This window comes from Chelmon rostratus, chromosome 8 (assembly GCF_017976325.1).
Source record: "Chelmon rostratus isolate fCheRos1 chromosome 8, fCheRos1.pri, whole genome shotgun sequence".
NCBI classification, from domain to species: domain Eukaryota; kingdom Metazoa; phylum Chordata; class Actinopteri; order Chaetodontiformes; family Chaetodontidae; genus Chelmon; species Chelmon rostratus.
Window position 1 is genome coordinate 26,507,553 of NC_055665.1, and position 23,578 is coordinate 26,531,130.

The window sequence follows — 23,578 nt, forward strand, 5'->3', positions numbered from 1 at the left end:
TAAACATTCATGCACTGGTTACCATGCCAGGTGCCACTTGCTCATCAGGAGCAATAACTATTCACTGATTGGACAGAATTGGGAGCAATTCGGCATTCAGCATCTTGCCCAAGGACACCTCGACATGTAGCATGCAGAGGCCCAGGATCCAACCATCGACCTTCTGATTAGTGGGCCCACCTGCAGTCGCCCCTAGCGAAAATAGTGTAATTTATTTGTATTCATTTATGGCTTTTTGCTTTTCTACGATAGGTTGCTTTAGAAAGGAGAAAGCCTTGGTGTGTGGGGTGTGGGCTCTACCAGGTGAGCTATTGCGGTGCAAGGGCACAGAGTAGTTCAAGAGGCTCTTGCACAGATGTTACTATCATCCCGCTAAGGAGGGCTGTGGATGATGATAAATCTCTTGTGGCGGGGGAAGAATCCCTTGAGGGAAATAATTCTGGACCAAAAGGAGTTTGTTAGGACTTGGAGGAGCGCTGTTTTAATGGATAACATGTTGGAAGAGATCTTGGCTATTGGTTCAAAAGAGGAACCCCAGAGCACACAACACCGGGGGAAAATCCCACAGTGGTGCTAGACAGTGCACAATTCCCTTTAAAATGAGCTTCACCAAAGGATGTGTGAAAACTGATCTCTCTCCATAGCCTTCATAGCAGGATGAAATGGCTGCAGCGTACGCTTAATTGTAGATGGGGCCAAACCATTATCTACCAATGTCTGAAGGTAGGATGATACAAAAAGCAGAGGACATGATGTGGGATCTTACCCCACATAACATGCTGTAACAGAAGGGGCTGGCGCACTCTGGATAGTACACACCACTGCAGATGGCAGTCTTACCCTTTCTAAGTGCTTCTGTGTGGTGGCCAGGCCCACAGAAACTGTCACAGAGAGGTGGAGGATCACCGCAGGAGCTGCCGCACCTGCCAGCAGCTGCCGCACCTGCCAGCAGCTGCACCATGCTTGGGAACCAAGTCGTGCTTGTGTGTTCTCGTGCCACCAGAATAACCACTAAATTCTTTTCCGGAATGTGCTGTAAAAGGCAAGAAATGTGTAAAGGAAAGTAAAGGAGAACTCCAGGCCACAGCCCGTGAGAGAAAGCATCCAGTCCCAGAGGAGGGTGGCCTCGCATTCATGGAGAACAACAGTGTGCATTGTGCATTCTCTCATGTGGCGACCAGATGCATCTTTGCCTTCCTGAACCTGTCCCACAACATCTGAATGAGGGTAGGACACAGTTTCCAGTCATTGTGGGAGGGACCTCTGTGAGATCCATGGAAAAAACAATTCATAATGTATCTGTTGAACAGAGACAGATTCAAAATTGGCCTCATTCTGGCCATTGGCCATTGTATTTCTTTTGCTCAGCTGGATTTAGACACATGTTGCCTGCATCCTGCCATTGCCACTTAAGATGGCTTTGTTTGTGAGGTGCCTTGGTGGGTACATTGAACCAGGTACACCCTGGCCCACCGGTCCTTGTTGGGATGGCACAAAACCTGCTGTGCTGCTGCCTCGTGGAGGAGGACACTGCAGTGGGGAAGAGAAGGAGGCGTCACAATAGGCCATGTGGAGGTACAGTGCAGCACAGAGATGTTTGCTCATTCTGGAGCAAGCATCTCTGTGCTGCTGAGGAGGCTAAGGTTTGGCTGTGCCCTAGGAAGTATGCCTCTTCACCCTCTTTGCCTCCTCTGCTGCTTAATGCAGTTGAATTGTGGCTTAAACAGCCAATCAGGGGATGTGGGACCATCCAGCAGCTCCCATCTGATGAGAAAAAGAAGTTGGCACATGTGCAGCCTGATATTTCTCTACTTGTCTATTGAGCCCTGGGCACAGCATCCATAGCAGTTTACACCTCCGGAAAAAGGTTGCATACCTCGAAAACTGTGCTTTCGGTTTTCAGGACTTGGAAAACACTGCTTCCCTGAAGGGCTAGGGCTTTGTGAAAGAAGGCCACAGTGGGGGACATTTGGCCAGTGGCTCCTGGTTGGAAAACGTCTGGGTCCTGGCCATGGTGGGGGTGGGGAAAGCTGGAACCCTGTCTTAATCAGACACCAGGTCTGCCAATGGGGAGAAACCAGGAAGTGAGCCCAAGATGGAGGGAGCCGAGCTGTCTGACTTATGCCCGCCGTCTGGATCCCTTTTCGGTATGTCTGCAAAGTCGTCGCAGCAGTCTATGTAGTTACTCCTAGCCTGGCGTGCTCAGCACCGATGCAAGCCTCACAGCTGAAGGTCTGCTGACAGGATATAGCTGGTTGGCAAGTTGGGGACAAGCAGACAGCTTCAGAGCAGCTGAATGTCTTCATCTTCACTTCATTCGGGAGCAGAGCTTGGGTCCTGATGGTGTAATATACTGCACATGAGGACCTGAGAGCGGCAACTGTACAGTGTAAATGGTTAGGAAAGGAAATATTCACAACTGTGGATATGCATGGGAATAAACCAAATACCAACAGCTGTTGGAGGATGAGGCCTATACTAAAAATAACTTTGTGTGTAGTCCTAATGAGCTAAAGGTACCTGTTAGCTAACATGCTAAGCTAGATTGTGAACATGGAAAACATTATACTTGCTTAGCATCAGCATGTCAGTATTGTGAGCATATTAGCATGCTGATGATAGCATTTGGCTCCAAGCACCTGCCTAGGTAATACCTCACAGGGCCGCTAGAATGGCTGTAGACTCACACATGAATACATAACTCGTGATGTTCAATTCTTTTTTCTAAACACATTAAAAATGCTTTGTCATACTACAGCAATATTTGGAGAGAGTAGTTGAAATGTACTAATACTAGTATTTTTAATTTTTTTTTTCAACTACATTTGTGCCATTTAGTATTTAATTAAGAATGACCATAGACATACAGACAGCAAATGTAGGGAGGAGCAGAGAGGCAGGACGTGCAACAAAGGTCCCTGACCAGACTCAAGCCTGGTATGTGGTGGTTGTATGGTACCAGTCTTAATCACTTTCATCGATATTATTTTTACATCAAACGGAGCCGTGCCTCTGTAATACCAGTCAAACGTAATTACAAATAACAGGAAAACATAATCATCAGAAGGAATGTTATGTATGTAATTCAACGCTCTTTGTGTAATGCAATGAGTTTGTAATCAACTTCTAGGAGCTGCTCGTCTTTTCTTCTTACTTTATATTGATTTATTTACTCTCATTTGTTTCTCATCAAAGCATCACAACATGATTAGGGTGTGCCTTTTCATAGATTCTCATTTGCATGCTTGATAGACTTCTTATCTTTCCATTGCTTTCATATCCGCTAAAGATTATATTGCTCAATCTAATCTCAAACGAAAATTACAATTAATTATTTTCGGGCATTCCAAAGAACACGTTTTTCTATTGCTGCTCAGAGGCCCAGAGGCTCAACTGAGAGTAAATCTTTTTCAGTCTGCCTCAGCTAAATCAAATTCTCTCTACCCTCCAGATTTTAGCATTTCTTAACTTCTCTCATCACAGCATGGCAGGAAGATCACTGATGAATTATCTTTATCTGCGGTGTTAGCACTGTTGTGTTGCACTAATGCTTCTGCTTTCATTTTAGAAGATAAATTTGGTTTAAACGCTTTGATAGTTTGATCGTTGAAGGTTAAAAACTATCCTTGGATGCAGCTCTGTGGCTGCTGACATTAGCCAAAATCCATCATCTGTACTCAGTGGAGGAGGTCATTTAAAAGGAGGGTAGATTAGGAGCTGGAGACAGGGAGCATCTAAAGGCAAACACCACACACCACAGTAAATTGGCCAGATATCTTTTCATGTAGACTGTACAGAAGAAGATTGACAGTGCTTCAGTAAAACATCAACATCAACATGTCCTACACCTAATTGGATAAAGTTAGTGGTTTTATTGTTATTGGTTTTAACTTCCAGTTTCAGGAAAAAGAACCACTGAAGCACATTTTAAGATGGAATACGAGATTTTTGACTCACAGACCTCTGACAAGCCGAGGCCTCATGTTCCTTGAATTTTAGTTCATACTGTGCTTAAGTGGCTCATAGAGCATCATCAAACACATTTCTTTGATTAATCATATTACTACATGTTACACAGAAAGTCCCAAGAAAGACTGGAGAAGAAATAGAGCTTTGCTACTATGTGTTGTTCACATACAAACCATTAACTTGTTGGTTAAAGCATGTTTATATTAGAGTCTGATGTATGTGTTTTCAGCATTTCCATTGAGAGAGAATGATCTTTTGGTGTTCTGGGATTTCCTTCAGAGGTTTTCATTGCGACTTCAAGACCTTCGTCATAAGTGTTCGTCATTGCAGCTGACAAAAACTATATAATGCATTTGCCTTCCTGTATTCTTTGTTGATTTCCTGCCACAAAAGTGTCTGGCAGGATTCTGTGTTTGCTTTTCATTTTCTGCTTTGTAGCATTTTATTTCATCCACTAAAAAAGAGAATGGTTTATTTGGAGACTGAAAGCTGAAATCAAATACAAATACTCAAAAGGCCATCTTAGATGTGCTCTGTCTTCTGAGCCATTAGATTCTTATTTTTTTTTTACTTATCATGCAGAAGTCCTACTGCCTGCCTCAGACAAGATGAAAACTCTCCATATTTAAAGGTAGAACATTCATTTCCATCCACTGTGGGCCTCTATGGGCCAATAGAGCCTTCAAGACCTTTTATGCAAGAATTTCTAATTTTTGCCACTCGGCACCCCTACAGTTTCGGGGTGCAGTTCGCTTTTACACCAATCCCTTCACCCCATCACCCCCACCCCAAGATGAAGGATTTGGACCCGGCAAACATGACAGCACCAGAAGCCAAAGAACCATGTCGAAAGTCAAGGAAGAGTAATATTACAGGATTTACATAAATATGACTCTGGATAGTTTCAGTGATTGTTGTGACATCAGAGATTAACAGAAACGTAGCAGAGAGGATAGTTTTTGTTCTGCTAGAATACATTTTTAGCCCATATATACTGCTCACTAAGTGTTTTAATGCATGTATGGTTGTAATCAAACAAAATCCTGTTGGTGACATGAGGCAGGTTAAATTGCACATCGTATGCGTTCTGCTAAGAGCAGCAAGACGGCGAGCTCAGTGTCTGTCTTGCGTCCTTTCAGATCTTGTGACGGCCCCTCGGCTTGGTTCACTCTGCCGTGGCTCTACTTTCTGTCTCCAGGGCTGTAGACCAATTAGGAGTGTAATCAGCAGCATGGGACACACCTGGGCCCGCAGTGCCCCATGCATGTGAGCCTGAGCAGCAGCCAGTCCAGGGGCAGATGTCCTCACCCCACACACCTCTGTGTTTTGGGTTTTCTTGCTTTTTTTAGTTTTCACTGCAGAACACCCACGCAGCACTTTTTCACTCATCCACTCCCTCCACTACCGACTGTACAGATGACTCCCATCTGTTTCTTTGTTTGTTTTCATTAGCCAGGCTGAGGCACTCTCTCCAACAACCAAAGGCCAGTTACTCTTGTCCAGCCTTTTCTCTGTCATTCTCTTTTTCTCTTTGTAGCTTCCTCCATTATGATGTCTGTACTGATAATGCTAAGCTAGCTTCTCCTTATAGCTAGCTGGAGACCCATAGTTGGTAGTGCTGACGTAGTGCCGTGGAGCACTATGCACTTTTTAGCACCTGCTCAGCCAAGATACATACTCCAAGAACAGGCCTTTGGGGCGCAGGGTGGGATTAAAAGAGGCACCATTATAAAAGTCAATATTATTTTATGATAGCAACACATAAAATATTGTTTAGCTGTACACACAGACTGGAGGGTTCATCATGGTGCTTCTACACAGAGTCATAATGACTCCAGGCACCTCTGATTTAAAACGGGTCAATCAGCATTTAGAAGCCAGTGTCTTTGTGAAAGACTGCTAATATCCCACTCATTTCATACATTTTAAAGGTTTACGTTCAGTGCCATCACAGGTTCCGCTGTGGTAGAATCTGGCAGGAGACTTGTTGCAGATATTCCACACAAATGAAAGGAAATGTTCCACATGCAGAGGATACAAAGCTCTGCATTGGTTTCAGACTCTGAGGTGTGAAGTCTAGCCAGAATTTCCACACACCACCCTCCAATTATTACTAAAAAGACTCACATAAATATATGTAAGTGTTTCCAGGCTTTTATTTATACCACTTTGGGCTGAGTAGGCTGTTTTTTTTGCTATTTTTATTGAGCATTGGTGACATTTTTAAAAACAGCTTTAAGCCCATTCCCACCTAAATGAAGATGTAAATCTTTAAAAACAGGTCACCTTTTCAAAAGGTTCAGTAGTTACCTAAAACACTGCAGCACTGCAGTTAAAAAAGAAATATTACTCAGACTGGAAATACAGCAGATCTTTAGAAAGTTGTTGAGAACTATTTTCAGCCACAGAGACACATTTGGTGCAATAATGAGTATTTATGGCATCAGGATGGTGAACATTACAGCCATATATGATAGTTTAACATCTTATTTGAAAGCCATGAGCATAATGTCCAACTCTCCTGGTTTCAGTCATTCCAACAAGTGGAAAGCAGTACTGTCCACTGCTGCAGCACCTCTATTCTCCCACAGTCTGAAACACTTTTTTGTGGCAGGCCCCTCCCTTAAAGCCCGGTCTGCTCTGATTGGTCAGCTCTCACAGGCCTGAACAGGCACCGCCCACCGTATTTCCACATCAGCTCTGTTTTTGCAACCACAGAACTGACTGAATAGCTGTGTATAGGGCTAGGCTAAGGTAGATCAAGCTATCAGATTAAGTACTAACCATAACAAGAACATATAGTCAGCTTCTGCATGCAATATTCAAAATACAATACATCATAGATAGGCCGAATGCTTTAAGTATTTTAGACAACAAAAAATAGGACAGCTACACATGCAATATCCCAAATAATGAGAGAATAGCAATGAACAGTACCAATCTCACATGTCTGTCCCAACAAAATTATACTTGGCCTACCGTACACTGTTACAGTACAGTCCTATGAGCTCCATCTGCATGTTTACGTGTGTGCTGTCCACATCAACAGAAAGTGGATTACTGAAAAGCTCTAAATTTAGTTTCTTAGCCTGATGTCTGTAAAATTTTGTCAAAAAATGAACACATCAGATGAGTTTTTTGTCATTGTTCTGCTGGATGGAAAGTGGCACAAGTTGCATCTAATTTTTTCCTACAAATGTAATTTGGTTTGGAGGGCTTTCACCGGATCATCCATGTCTGTGATCACAGACAGAATCAGCGTATCAAGAAAAGCCAAGTCAAACAGCCACCTTTCATCTCAGAGCTCTGTTCTGCTCTCCCCCCTTGCTTTCCATAAAATGGCTTATTCCCTTGTGCAGCTAAAAAACTTTGCCCCGACTTAGCTATCGCACCTCTGTATGGTACAGGTAGGGCACAATAAATCAATAATTGCAAGCAACAGCTGCCTCAAGGTGCAGGTCACTGCAAGTCACTGTCCAGGAGGACTTCCTTTATAACCACCAGCAGTGTGACATTACTTTTAATGAAGCGCATTCTGTGGTCCGTATCAGAGTCACCTCCAGTCTAAGTCATAGGCGTTTTTCTTTACAATGTTTTTTTCAACATATGAACTTTCAGATCAGTCTTTCTTGATTTCTTTCACTTCATTAACACTTACACAAACAATATTTTTTTCATTTGTCCGGGTGTCCTACTCTCATACCACTGCTGATGCTGCCAAATCTATTTCTGTTTCGTCTGCTGATTTCAGACTGCAGGACTTGACTTTCACAGTGTGAAGTTTTTCTTTTCACTCTTTTGTGAATGAGACTTATCCAGAAATGAAGCCGAAAAGGAAGCCTTAGATAGCAATTTGGAGCACCAATGCTGCCTGTGATCAAACATGCATGTAGTCATGAACAGGTGGCATTCATCTAGTCCAAGTAAACAATGGAAGAGGCAGACGTTTATGCACTTATGAGAGTTAAGAGAGATAAAAAACCAACTTGGAACGCTCGTACATGCACACCTAATGGAACAACTAAAAGGTTTAGGATTTCCGCGCTTTGGAACTTAAGGGTCTTGGCCAAACCATGAGACACACCTGTGGGGGTGCCAATATATGTTTGGCTATATGAATACTAGCATGTGTAAAGAGCATGTGGAACTACATGAAACTCATTCTAATCTAAGTCTACTAAAGTGGAGGTGGTTGCTATGAACTTCCGTCTGCATAAGCGTACAATATGTACATCACCCACGGTGACCTGCGAGGCTCTCCCTTCATGGCCCAGCCCCCAGCAGCCCCCTGCCACCTCCTCATCCATCTCTCTCTCTGTTTCTTTCACTCTGTGTCTCTGTCTCTGAGTCACAATGCAGTCACCATCCCACACTGTGTGGGGAGACAAGGGCTTCTGATGTATGAGAGTGTTATAAAGCGTGGGAAGAGTAAACCGCATTGCTCAGAGATCCGTGTGTGTGCGCGCTCGCATCTGTTTGTGTGCCAGTGGATCCGAGGCTTACAGGTTAGCGATCCCTGGACGCCTCTGAATATATTTCATATACTGTAGCATGCCATATGGGTTTTAAATGGAGCAGTTAAATGTGCTCCCAAAGTAACTTGGAGAAACACTGAGAAGAAAAACAATGACGCATTCATCATTTGTGGAGTGAATGAAGACGCTGCGGAGAGCTAAGGACACACCAAAGCACAGCGGGGGCGATTTTCAGTCTTAATAGCCATGTGGGGGAAGGTTGAGGGGGTGGGGAATCCACTCAAGTCCATGGAGGAAATAGACACGGAGACTCTGGCAGTTCCCATAGGAACACTTTAGCCTGATGCCCAGTGCATTGGGGGCACTGGGAGGAAGACAGCCTGTAAACAACATCCAGCTGAAGTGAAAGTACTTCTCAGCAGCTCTTTAACTGCTGTGGAAATCAACAGAGACACAAAAAACAAGGCTGAATTTGGAGCCCAGCTGGCAGAGACTTCCAAAATAATTGCACTGAGTTGTTTGACAAGCAAAGAAGCATGTGCAGTTGTGCGGCCTCATCTTTCTCTGAGCACGCGGGCGTTATCAGCAGTCATCGCCGCCAAAGACGGATGTGTGTTGAGAATGACAAAAACCAGTAAAAAGCCTTACCTCTGTGAGCTGTCAGTCAGACTGGAGAAAAAGTAAGAAAAGCATCTGATCCCTGTGGTGAAAGACCTTTTGAGCCTTTTCTTATCGTTCCCTCTGAAATGGGGCATCCATCTTCGGAATTGAAATGTCTGGTTGGCTGACCTGCACCTGAAACCAAAGAGCGGTCCACATTATATGTATTTATAGACAATGGGTTTGGGCAGAGAGCCTCAGAGATGGGGCTGCTGTGGAAGGTGAGAGGTGTAATGGTTTGTGCTGCTCGGCTGATAGGGTTAAAGAGATGACACAGCATTACGCTGAATCAACAATCAGATGGAGTGTGTTGGATTAAGAGCCAAGTTGTTCAATGAGTGGATTACAATTGATCTTTCTTGTTGTTGTTCTCCTTGTTTTTTTTCTGTTTTCACAACATGGATTTGACTGATTCATGGGTTTTAATATAGCCTCTTCTCTGTGACACGCACGTCAGTGAAATGTGCTGGCAGTTTGACATGTCGCTCTCATATTTAAGTAGGCGTCTGAGTCACATTTCTGTAAAAATCGAAACAGCAATCTGACTTTTTCGGACCTTGGAACATTCTGCCACGCTTTCAATACCACTCAGCCTTCAATTGATGCCATCGTATTACCACAAAGACCACGGCAGCAGGTGGGCTTGCACAGAGACGTGTGTTGTGCACATATACAGTATATATTGCAATACTGAATATGTGCCATTTGAATCATTTCCTATGTGCAAAGAAAATAAAGTCACTCTAATGAACTAATAAAGCTTTTTTTTTTTTGACATTTTTATCATGTCATCTTACAGTATGAAAAACCAGTAAAACGCTCCAGCATGCCATCTGATGCATTTGTAAGGATGGCCTTCCTGCACTCATGTTAGATCTTTTTTGCCAGGGAACACACTCTGACCCACAGAACCAGTCCAGTTTGTTTAATGTCACCCCCTGCAAGGAGTATTTCGCCGCCTTTGTCATCAGTAGTATTCACATACAATCATACAGTATCAGCTCCTCCGCGAACACAAGGGAAACACCCCATGCACTAACCATTTCACAGCACCTTCTTGTACTTATGCCCTGCAACCCCAGTATTCATAGTTTTTGCACAAGCAATGAGAACCTACAATTTTACTTTTTTACCAACTAATTTCATTTGCATAACATCTTAAATACTTTTAGATTATCCGCAGCATAGATCAGTAGCCTTTCTTCAAATGTTGTCATCCTGAATGTATGCTTCCTGTATGTCATTATTTTCCAGCTCAACGCTGCTGACCAGCAGTGTCACCACTCCCTCCTAGGTGCCAAATATTGTGCAACCATTGTGGCTGTTGCTGTAAAAGTCCAGTCATGTCTGTGTAGAGCCTTTACAGATCATTCAGATAGATCTAAACAGCATTAGTTGTAGGTTGATGAAGCCAACGCTGTTACATATTCCATGTCTGAGGTTGACGGTCTCTGTGTTGATACTCAGTTGATGTTCCAGCTTGTCACTGTGTTATGATATTATTTGAATATGTCTGATCAGGGAAATGATTCCAGTGTGGTGGGAGGATTTCGTGTAAAACCTGCAACGAAAGCTGTCTCATCCTGCCTGAAGGAACTGTTAACCTGCCTAAAAGAATTTCAGCCTTCAATGGAGAGATTTAGTGTCCCGTGATGCCCTAAATGCTGTTTCACAAGCTTTTTTCTCCCTGACAAGAATGAAATAGTGAAGGAAACCAGGTGAGAACTTGTCATCTTTTCATGTGCTGTCTGGAGCATTTACACTTCCTGTTAAACAGAGGAAGACATGTATCAAGGGCTGTGGATTAGATTTGAAACAAGGACAGTGCATTTTATTAAACACTCATGTTTTCCTAGTTCTGGCCATTGTTCTTATTGATGATAACAGCATTGTGTCTCATCTTCATCTTAGCAGTGGAACAGGGCAGAAGACACATAGCAAACATGATAAGTGAGACCATCACAAAGGCTTTGAACAAACCCCCAGACAGAATAAGTTCAACTTTGACCTAAAATGCTGAGTTTTGGGGGGCGATTAGTGATTATTATCATCATTCTATGTGTGTGTGTTCACTTAAGCTTGTACCTCAAAATAAATTGGTTTAGTTAATCTGGATAAAGTGCTGTATTTAAAACCCTTCTTGTTGTCTTCCTGCTGGTTTCTTGCTGCATCAAAACTTAAAATCTTCTTCTTCCCACACCTCTGCAAGCACTGTCAGAACTCCAATGTTACCATAGGTACAGCGGATGATGGTCAAAATTATAAAATTACACCCAATTTGTTATAAACCGGAAATATTTTTTCAAAATGAGTCAAAAAGATCTTTTCCATCATTTCCTCATATGCTGCTAGCTGAAATACTCAGCAGGGTACACCAGGTGTGGATGAATCCTCTGCTTTCCTCTTGTCTGAAAAATGTTTGCTAAAAACTACAGTGTCCAGGTTTTTTTTTTTTTTTTTTTAGGAAATTACTGGTTCTGTTTTGAAAGATGAAATTAAAATGACATCTTCAGTAGGAGCCGCTGCATCAGAGGCTTTTGAGTGACAGAGAGAAAATCAGGCGTAACAGAGGTTACGTCCGGAGGCAGAATTGCGGTATGATATGTTGGCGACTGCTTGCTTAATGTCACCAATGACCTGACAGGGGAGCTGAGAGGGTGCTGGGTGCTCTGCGGCAGGTTCACCCACAGGTTAAGCTTCCCACTCTACGGGAAGTGACTGATCGATGGGATGCAGTTATACTGAGGTGCTCTCTCTTATTTATTTATTTGTTTATCTAATACAGAATAAAAAACTGCAGGAAGCATTTAGATCTGTGAGAAACACTGTTAACATGCAATAAAACGAGAATTGAATGTGGTACTAATATAATGTATATCAAAAGCATAATCATTCAACAGGTACGTCTTATATAAATTGGTAATGTGTTTGTACAGCCAGTCAGAGCAGAATACATGTAGTGAATATTATCTCACTGCTGAAAATAAAGAACGTTAAATACGTTTTACATGCAAGCGTCTTCATTGATGTAGAATTCTAACATTCTGTTCAGTTCAGCATAAGCCTATGCCTTTTCTCTCTCTCTCTTTTCATTTCCCCCACTCCTCTTATCTGTCCTAACATTTTTCCCTCTTTGTGTTCCTGTCTCCCTTCATCTCCCTCTGCCCTCCCCCTCCCTAACCCCCCACCACCGCCCCCCGCTCCACACCACCACCTCTCTCCTTTCACCGCCTGTTATCTCCACCATGCAGTTGACTGCTTCTGTCCTCTGGGTGTCAGCACTCGCCTTATCCTTCATTCAGCCATTCAGCTTTGTGTGAACCAGTCGCCCCATTTTTTGCCTGCATTTCATGTTTTCATGATTATTTTCTTCAGTCCTCTTGTCTCTGCCTTTATTACATTTTCCTCACCCTCCTCTCCTCCCTCCCCAGCTGCCTGCTCGTTGTCACAATAGCTGTCAACTTCAACATCATATTTCACACATCCGTTCTTCCCATAACAGGTCTTCATGCACACGCTTCTCAAGCCATAAATCTGCAGTAACCCTACCTATAAGAGCTCTGTGTGCATGCATGTGTGCTTGGGTGCATGTGATGGTGTGGGGGTGGAGCAGGGGCGTCGGGGGTTGGTCGCAGCTATTGATGATTTCAGAGCTGCAGAAACTAGAGCTGTAACAGGAGATGCCCGTCCACTCATCCCACTGCTCCAAATCGGAGGTGAAGGTGACTTTCAGGAAGTTCATTTTAGACACACACACACACACACACACACACACACACACACACACCAGAGTGCGACTCGGGCTGCAAATGTCCGTCCAAACCCCACCCGAGCTTGAGAGAGTAACCCAACAGGCATTCTGTTTTTTATGTCCGAACCCAACGCAGTTAAAAGCTGAAGCACTGAGTTCGTGCTAGCCTGTAACGTAATAGTTGTTGCCATGGTTATAGCTTGCCTGTAAACCCTGATTACACGTATATGGGCACCTTGTAAATGACCATTAAACGCATTGTCTTGTATAGCCTATGGTAGATTGTTTGAGTCTTGCTGTTGATGATTGCACCATGTCGAGTAGCTCAGCCTACGTGACCAAATCCGACCCGAAACCAAACATAATTTCTAGATTTCTGTCTGACCTGGCTCGACCCATTGGGTCCCGATGCGTTCGAGTCAGGTGCCCATCCTCTATCGCGCACGCTCACGAACAAATAAATATTGCACCATGCACACGCATGCACTGCATGAACTGCAAAGCATTGCAAAGCACACACAGAGTAATTGGAGGAGAATGTGTGTGTTTTGGAGAAAGCTGAAGGTCAAAGTAAAGCAGGGATTTTAGGAGGTGAAGGATGAGTTTAAGGATTATCGAGGTGACTCGTACTCTGCAGCCGCTTCTGCTACCAAGGGTGGTCTGACAAAAGACCCCTCTGAATTATTGAGAACATAATAAAATGCCCTTGCAGAGGGAGAAAGACAACACTGCGTTACTCTCCTCCAATTTTTCTCCCCCTCCCAGGTCTGATTATTGGGCAGGAAAGAAAAAAAAAGATCATAGTCTTGTCATTATGTCTTTTTTCCTGCAGAAGAATGAATCTTATCTGTAAATGGTCCCACCCCCCTCTTTTTCTCTTGCCTTGCCAAAGCCTTCATTTGACAGAAGGAGCCTCCGTCCTTTGCTCTAAACTGCAGTTAATCTTCCTCTGTTTTCATAAAGCATATTTGTTCACAATAAAGCCAGAATGATTCAGGAGAGCAGCTGAAGGTTATTCTGCCGCATCAGGCTCACTTTTGTCCCTGAAACACTGGAACTGCAGAAAAAGATGCGTTTGGTTCACATTGGAATGGCTGCTATAGGATGTCTAAATTGAAAAGCAAATGTCAGGCAAAGTGCTTAATATTCTTGCCAATCAATATGTATTGGTTTATATAAGCTAATTTAATTGATTTTTTGTACCAAATGCGCAATACTCAGCAAATTTACCAGTCAAAATCTGAAATAAATATGATTTCAACAATGATCTTATTCAGAGATCAAACAGGGGTCAGCTGGGTCAAAGAACAGTCCAAAACCAAAAGACATAGAAGAATTAAAATGTGTGTTTTCTTTTTTAAAGGTCTACATCTGAATTCTGCACACACACCACAAGGACATAAATAAAGGTCAATAAGTTGTACAAAAGGTAGCACAAATTAATAGATTCAGCAGCCCGTTTTTCAAGGTTAAGGTTAAGGGAAAGGTTAAGGGTAAATCTAGGATTATTTTAAATGTTTTTTGTCAACAAGTCAAATTAAAAGACCAAAACCAGCATTGCTTCTAAATACTTTCTGACTTCTCTACTGTGTCTGTGATACTCAGCTCTCAAATATGTAGTTTCATTATAAAATAAGATTCAGTCATTTCCTAAAGCAGCTGGCCATTGTGATTATAAGTAAACAGGGAAACATAGTCCAGTGACGTAGTTTTGGACAACAATGGCGCTCTATGTGTTGGACACGCACTTACAATACTTGTGAGTCATATACATTTACTACTTTTAATGAGATCTCTTGACAATAAGAAAATTATAGAATATCACAAGATTCATCGACTACACACGTCCAACAAGACAGCATCGTGTATGATCACACCCGTCACAGGTATCTCTCTGTATGTCCATTGTCCCCTTCAGTTCTGTCTTGTCTTCATTAACTTTCTTTTTCAGTGCCTCAGGCATTAGCAATAATAAGTTTGCACGTCACTGAATGACGATGTCAACCCGTTGTCATGGTAATCACATTATACTTCTGGTATCTGGACTGGTGTGAATGCACACAAAGGTGGCTCTCTGCAGTCTTCCAGTCTGCGCAATGTTTGTCATCTACACATGGGCGCACTAGAAGATCTGTCCCTATGACAAAAGAAGTGACACATGTTCCAGTCTGCATTGATTCACTTTGATCCAGAGATAAAGCAAGTTCACTATAACCAGTATATCACCATACAAATGTGTTCAAGATGACATTGAAGGAATGCCATGAGGTCAATATAATCAGAATGGTTTATTCCACTGGGAGCATGGATGTGTCCAATTAGCAGATTGCTATAAAATGTACTATAATATACAAGGTCAAGGCTACTTTGAATGTCTTCCTGAAGAGAAAATTGTCTGGGTTCAGAAAAAGAGAAAAATGTTGATAAAAGGTTCAAATTAGTTCCCAGATTTAACAGATGGAAAGATTTGGAGCGATTGTGCGTACACAGTGGGACCAGAATTAGCATATCTTAGCTTGATTAGCATTACCATGCACTTAACTTAAACTAAGTTCATTGCATCAGAACGTCAGATAAAATCCTCATGGCATGCAGAAGACTGGACTGCAAAGAAATGTAGGCAGGTGGTATGGACAGTGGGTGTCTCTGTGATCCTCCCTGCCATCTGTCCAGAGACAAAGCTCATGGAGTCCCCAGAGTACAAATGGCTCATCCTCTGGAGAGCATAAATGTTGTCAGTAAGATTCTTGGCAAACTGGTCATCTGATTTTTTTTTTTTTTTTTTTTTGCATTTTTTAATAATTGTGCTGTGGGATGGACAGACCGAGCGACCTACAGATTTAACAAGTGGCCAACTGTCCAAGAGATCAACAACATAGCCCTTATGTCTTACCACTGACAGGTCAAAAAAGCTGAGCTTTAGACTGTTTACACAAAGGCACAACTTTGGAAAAATCCCCCACACCCCCACCGTACACTTGTCGCAGCCATAGTGTGTGTGTGTGTGTGTGTGTGTATGTGCAAGCATATCTTCTGGTGGCAACAAAAAAGACGACAGAGGTAAAAGAGGCAGAGAGTGAACTGCTAAGATGCAGGTTCGAGGTGAACACCTAGACATTGTACTCCTCAAATAATACTCGCACAACAATATTGTTGGCAGCATGCCATGTGTTGAAGTTTATTATTTCATTTGTTTAATTTGTTTCTTTCAGATAAAACGGTCAGGTGAGAATGCCTGTGGGAAAAGCCAGTCACAGCAACAATTACACGTGATATTCAACCAAGTGAAATGTAAACAATGTCATCACAGAACAATGTCTGACTGAAGACTGCACCACTGCCCTCATTAGTTTCAAAGATGGAGGTGTTTTTACCTTCCTATTTATACTAACTTTGATGGAAATAGTAGCAATCAAGGTTTTCTTTGAGTGATCCAGGTACGAAATGCATTTATTAGAATTCTCATAAATTATATCTCTTTACAGACCAGTAATGTACAGTAATCAGCTATCCAGATAGCATTTGATTAAAAAAACACACACAAAAAAACAGGAGGCTTACAGCAGCATCTTAGCAAATAATGGGCGAAAACTAATGAAGTCCAACAACAAACAACATCAGCATTTCCTCAAGTCAAACCATGTCACTGACTGTCTTTATAACAACACACACACAGATTACCCACATGATAGCTTGTTGTGCTCATAAGGAATAGAGCAACTGAAATGTTTAGCCTTTGATGTCTCAATCGCTGATAGCAGCTTCACGGCCGCACTGACAGTTGGAATTACCATATCAGCGGTCCAGTGACTCGCTGTTTGTCGGTGTCGTTTGGCTGTTGGGCGGTGCCTGCACTGGACTGGTTATGGGCTGATTGAGTGTGGTCACAGAAACATGAGCAAATCCAATTTCACAGCTATAAGTAAACTCTTGGGCCACACTCGGTCAGTCTGCTGACAACAAACAGATATTGACTGTGATCACTGGTGCCTGCTAATTTCATTTCTGAAGGGAAAGTAAATCGTTTACAGATATGGACTTTTTACTGGAATCTGTCTCTTTCAATCCATAAAGTTTGACTCATCACCCTGACATGGTGAGATTACTCACAGCTGTAGAGGAATTAAGAATGTGTGTGTGTGTGTGTGTGTGTGTGTGTGTGTGTGTGCGTGTGTGCGTGTGTATGACTGTATCAAGTGCCCTCCACAGTGCTCTCCCTCATCCCGGCCCTCACCCCCAAAGGAAATTGACTTGCGAGTAATTAAAAACGTGTGTGTCTGGATGGTGGCCAGCTTCATGTTCTATTCATTCAGATTAATACATATTTGTCGTTGCCTGTGGGGGCTGAAAGGCATCTGTCTGTTCCATTAAACATTCATGAGCGTGCAGGACACACACACACACACACACAGCGGTTCTGCAGCTCTTTACCTGCTCCTCATATCAGCGCACATCTTAATGGAGCACATTAAATCAGTCTGGTCAAAATGGGAATTTCACAATGACAATGGCATTCATCACACTTGTGTTAAAAAGGGGAAATCTCCCCTCAGATCCCCTTTCAGTGTTAGATATCATCAGTTTGTGTTGTTCAATGCATGAGTTGTGTTGCAGGTTGCCTTTTGGTGGACGGTCCCTAACTTCAGCTCCTCACTTTATGTCAGACTTCAGTATCTAATGCAAAAACTACACCTGTGGAACGACAGCCAAGCTTTATCCTGCACTGCTCAACTAATCTGGTGAAAACTGATGAAAGGTTATTGAAGATGAACCTCACCAGATGTCTGAATAGTGAACTTTAAAATGTGTACAGCTTAAGGCTGCTTTTATCTGAAACCCATTTCTTTACATTGTTAACATTCAGGCACATCTGGATCAAGTTTTTTGTTTTTGTTTTTTCTTAAACCGCAGTTCAAACATTCAAATATATTTGGCACTGAGGCCAAAACCTGTGTTGAGGGTTTACACATAGATATTAATTCATTTAAAGGGGTCACAGCCGAAGAGGTTGGAAACACCATTCTCACACAGTGCACATTATAGGATCCAGTTTTTGGTAGAGCACATTTGTAGAGAGTAGAAACCTCACGTTGACTTTTGTTTCTTATCCTATTCTCACGTCTCACACAACTCCTGTTTTAGATAAAAGCAAAATGCTGTCCTGGCTCCACGATGGTCGAACAAGCTCCCCATTGACATCAGAACAGCAGAAACTCTACACGTCCTGTTTGGCAGACTGAAAACTAATCTGTTCAGACTGCACTTTGGACCATTAAAAAGAAAAAAAATGAAGAAACTCTTTCTCTCTGTCTTATTCTTTCTAAATGTAGCAGTAGCTGATGTGCTTGCATGATTCTTGCAAGTTTGGGGTTGTATCCGCACGGCTGAATGCACTTATTGTACGTTGTTTTGAAAAAAACGAGCTAAATAAATGAAGCGAAAAAGGGAAAATGTGGTTTATTAATTCACAGATGTACCTTTTATCCATTCCACTTTGCAGTCCACAACACATTTGGAAAACTATGAAACCTTCTCTGTCTCTGAGCAGCTAGCCACTGATTTTAGTGTACTGACAACAACACACATAAAATACCCAGAGCAGAGCTAAATAAACCTAATTCATTCAAACATTCAACACCAAAATAGGAACTTTGCTCTTATATTCTTTAAAGTTTGACTTCCAGGTGTTCCTCTTTGTCAGTCAGACAGACACGACTAACAGCTTGAAAATCACGGGTTTCCAGGCCTGTGATGTGTCTCACTCGCTGGAAAGGAAACTTGCATTAGGCGAAGCAGGTCTTCCACCTGACTTGGATGACATTTGAAACCTCTTTGATATGTGGTGGCCAGACCCGCTGAGCAACTGGACAAAAACAAACAACAAAACATGACCATGGCTGTTTGTGTGTGTCTCCAGGTGGCTGGAGTGTGTGGGGACAGTGGGCACGGTGCAGCAGCGAGTGCGGAGGCGGGATTCAAACCCGGACACGGACCTGTCAGTCACCTCCGGAGGAGTCGTACCTGTGTGAGGGTGTGGTGGAGGAGGGCCGGCCCTGCAACTCGCAGCCCTGCACGGGTGAGCTCATTCTCTGTGTGCGCTTGTCGTCACTTTTCAGTCCATCCATGTCTGTCCTTTTACGCTTCGTGGTTAAATATGAGCGTGTGGTGTGTTTACAGCTGTATTTCATCTCCTCTCTTGCATCTTGTCAGTCTGTTTTTTGTCCATCCTCTATAAGTCAGTTCTTTGACTTAAGGAGTGCATGTTGGAAAGGGGACTTTGATCGATGAATAACAATAATAACATGGTCAACCGTTTTCAAGACCATGCATGCACAGTATGTGAAAGTCATTACACTCACAAAATGGCTAAAACGACGCAGAAAAACAACATCTGAGCACTATTATGTAGAAGTGATTCCCCAATAATCATTAGTGCTTCCACTGAATTGTTTCACTGCTTAAAGCTTTCTTCATTTGTACAGAACCAGCAGTAATTTTCTGTCTGACAGATAGATGCTGTAGAGGTGTTAGTGTGTTTTTTCAGTTAGTCGTGCCGTCAGAGGCATTTGAAGACTCAGATAAACATCATTATACAACAGCTGAAAACATGACCGAGCACTGCACACACATTACAGCACAACAAAAGTCCCAAGTTTGGCTGATGCTGTTCTGGGTGACCAATCACGTCACGGTTGTGTCCCAAATATGAGCCATTAATGACGGACCTCTGGTTGCTAACCCCCGCCCCCTCCTCCCCCCGGCCTTGCCTCACCCCCTTTAGGCAAAGGTCGCCATCTCTCTCGCAGCCAATCGCTTCGCTCGGTGGACAGCCGCAAACGTGACGATGTAGACAAGCCTCGCAGCGGACAGCAGAGCCCTCAGACAGGTAAGACAACGGGACGCAGAGGGATCCCATGCATCAGTCACTGTGGCAGCTTGGGTGACCACCACACCTGTACAATACACACGTATTGACAACCACAAAGTAGAGAGCTGTACTCGTTTATAATGTACACATCTATCAAAATCTCCCAAAGTAGTGCCTCATCCGCAATGGACTAATTCCAACATGGACCCTGACTGAACATAGTGAAATTGTATTTTATGTGAGGTCATAACAGGACAGTGTGCCCTGTCTGTAAAACACGATATCAAATGGAGTCCTCCCTCTCTGTTAAAGTGATGCTCCACCCAAAACCAGGAGTAGCAAGCACTCAATCCCCTGGAAGCTGATGGAAATAGTTCAATAAATTGGTACATATGCTTATTTGCTACTTCATCTTTCCGAGAGTTAGCTACCAGTCTCCTGTCTGTGTGATAAGTATGGAGCTAAAATCAGTGTGTGTTTAGCCGACCTTAGCATAATGACTCGAAGCAGCTAAAAACAGCCAACTCAGTTGGGACAAAAGCACCCCTGAAGCTCTTTACTGTTCGAAGATAGCAAACATGGTAACCTCACCTCGTGTTTACCAGGAGATAATTACACAAAACCAAAACTTGTGATTTTTGTTTTTTTTCTTTAAATACAGGCATTTTTTATGCCAGGCACTTAATGCACAGGCGAGAGTGGTATCAATCTTATCACCTACGTCTCTGAAAGTAAGCAGATACGTGTGCTCCCCAAAATGTTGAACTATTGCTACATAAGGTGGCTGTGAAATGTTTGTGGTTGGCCTCTTTGCGGTGACAAGGGGCTGTGATCAGCATGGATTCATGTCAGGATTTAGCCAGTATTTAGGATGTACGGAGGAGAAGTGGACCATGCTGCAGGAGTGGCTTCTTGGGACATTTTGAAAACATGGCACTATTGAAATCCACTCTATCTGACATAAATCTAAGCTGACTTCAACCAGTGTTCTTCAGAAAGATGCAAATACAAACCTTTCAAGCCGACAGGGGGTGCTTGTTTGATACAAAGCGGTTTTGTTTGAAGTATCACTTTAAGTTGCTGATAAGTTCCCCACATCCTGTTTAGTTTTCTTCTCCCTGCTTCCCCAGCTGTGACTGCATAATTTTGCCTTATTGGTCAACTGACCCCTCAAACCAGCAGTCATGGCAGTTGAAAAGATGACTGACATATCCTAAGCCAGCGGCATTCACTCCCCCTGGGGGTCAATGCAAAGGATATGACATCCTTGAGCCCCACAGATGAAGAAGGACAAGCAGAACAGAAGCTGGGGTCCATTTCAGGGGCTGCCTCCTCCTCCTTCCTGTCACTGTCTTTTCAAGTGACCAGCGAGCGATGGTTTGGAATACTAAGGTCCATCAAGGACTGTCAGTTATTGTCTGCAGGTTGAAAATAATAAGCATTTGAAGGAGGCAGCCCCTTAAAATGTGGCACAGTTGGAATCTACCCTTTATCACACCACAACCCTTCCTCTTTTGGCCACAGAGCCTGCATCCTGCATGGTAATTAGTTATGGCCCTCTCCTTTCCTTTTCCTCCCCTTTTCTCCCTCTATCCTCCCATCCTTTACCCACCCTACCTCCTCAGTAGACTCAGCTTCAGGTGAGGAGTGGTCAGCGTGGAGTGTGTGTTCTGCCACGTGTGGGGAGGGCTGGCAGAGTCGCACTCGTTTCTGTGTGTCCTCCTCCTACAGCACCCAGTGTAGTGGGCCACTGCGAGAGCAGAGACCTTGCAACAACTCTGCTGTTTGTCCAGGTAAGCCCCGCCCCCGACCTCCCCCCCTACTGCCACCTTCCTGCGCTCGCCCAGCCCTCTCCTGGACCCTGCCTCACCCATACAAGACCCACCTGACTCCCCTCCTCAGGCACCTCGCAAACCCAAGACCCTTGGGCTGATTTCTACCCTCGCCTTATAGACAGGGCTTTGCCTGCAGTTTAAAATGATTCCTGCTATAATAACAGAGATTTAGCGGTGTTCCCAGGCTCTCCTACATGCAGACGAGCAAGGAGACTCCTCAACTAAGAAAGCCATATTGTTACAGGACAACGAATCAGCATAGATGATGCCAAACAGCAGAGGAACCTGTAATAGTCAATACAGTTCAGTGGTGCAGTGAAGTTCTCTGTTGTTCAGGTGTGTTAAGGTGCCTGTATTTGTCTGTCTATAAATCATACCATAGCTGCTCTGATTGCAGTGCACGGCGCCTGGGACGAGTGGTCACCATGGAGTTTGTGCTCGTCGACCTGTGGCCGAGGTTACAGGTCTCGAACGCGAACTTGCACCCCGCCTCAGTTTGGGGGAGATCCATGTGAGGGTCCAGAGAAACAGACCAAATTCTGCAACATAGCGGTCTGTCCAGGTAAGGAACAATAATCACCGTAAAAAGAACAACCTGAGTGTCAGTCTAAGTAAAGAGGTACACTTACATCAAACAATCTAATGCTGCTAGACGATTGTTTCCACAAGACAATGCACAAAACAATCGTTCAATGCATACACAGTAAAAAAAAGCAATGCAAAGAGGAGTCGGTATGCTTCAAACAACTTGTTTGTTGGATTTTCTAATAATACCATCTAATAGCCCCGTCTCCAGGTACCTTTGTATTGGTGGCTGCATCCGACAATTGTTTGAACTTTCCAAAACTGACAATCATGCAACACAAATCACACCCACTTCATGCAGCAATTAGCCAAATGTGAGGACGTGTGAAAGTAGGCAGGATTCAACATCTCTCTCAGCTCTCTTTTTTCTGTCTTCAAGCCAAATATATACTTAAGACATCCATGTGGCCACAAGGGAACACATGACTTTAATCTCCCTGCGTCCTCGCGGGCTTGACTGCTCAGTGCAGCCTTGAATGTATGGCTGTGGGGACAATATGTGCAGAGCTGTATGTGCTGATAACCATGTTTGAAGGCGTCCATGTCTGCAGACACATGCAGAATTAACAGACCTGTCTCTGTATCTAGCATTTCACGCAACTATATCTGCCTTTTCCTCATGTGTGCCACCCTGCAAACACCGGGAATGCCTTTGAGAAGATTAATGGCGTCCCGTCCCCCCTGCATGTGTAATGGCAGGCTTTTTGCTACTGAGTGTAACCATATGGAACAGCTATAAACATTTTTGTCTTTGACTGTGTATAAACTAGCTGGCTCTAAGCTGACTGAACCCTTACAGCTGGTCCGTATATGTTACTACGACATTTCAAAATAGTAATTCAGTAGCTTACAATATGTAAAGTACATCAGCACGTGTGATTCACGCTCAGCATTACAAATACACAAAGAATACAAGAAGATTTGATATATCCAAGTTGAAATCATTCAGCAGTGAACATGTGGTATAAGTGGAAAGTGCAGTCATAAATGCAACTCTGGTGTATTATGGATTATATACTTATTCAGTTATTCAAACAACCAACATACATGTTTGTTGGCTCGTCTTGTCTGTGTTTGACTGTTTGTGACCCTGGCTATCCTCAGTGGACGGGGTGTGGAACGAGTGGTCCAGCTGGAGCTCCTGCTCGGCCTCCTGCTCTAATGGGACCATGCAGAGGACCAGGGAGTGTAACGGCCCCTCGTACGGCGGCTCCGAGTGCAGAGGAGAGTGGCTGGAGACTGTCGACTGCTTCCTCGGGGAGTGCCCAGGTGTGAAAGACACACAGCCACAACCAGATGAAAATGTTAACTGTGCCTCAGAAAATCTTTTTCTTGCTTTTTCACAAACATATTTACTCGAAGGCCAAGAGCTACCATACTGTACATGAACAGGTATTCACTCCTGAAATAACTTTAGCCTTTTAGATTGGATTTC

General features: G+C 43.4%; 1 protein-coding gene across 1 annotated transcript in view; it reads left to right on the plus strand.

Moving 5' to 3' along the window:
- The window catches only part of adgrb1a (adhesion G protein-coupled receptor B1a), a 110,253-nt gene that overhangs the window by 11,680 nt on the left and 74,995 nt on the right, over positions 1-23,578 (plus strand). The window contains exons 2-6 of the mRNA XM_041941849.1: positions 18,773-18,931; positions 19,637-19,741; positions 21,349-21,516; positions 21,956-22,120; positions 23,248-23,412. Coding sequence (XP_041797783.1) covers positions 18,773-18,931; positions 19,637-19,741; positions 21,349-21,516; positions 21,956-22,120; positions 23,248-23,412 — 762 coding nt within the window. The remainder of the gene's footprint in view (positions 1-18,772; positions 18,932-19,636; positions 19,742-21,348; positions 21,517-21,955; positions 22,121-23,247; positions 23,413-23,578) is intronic.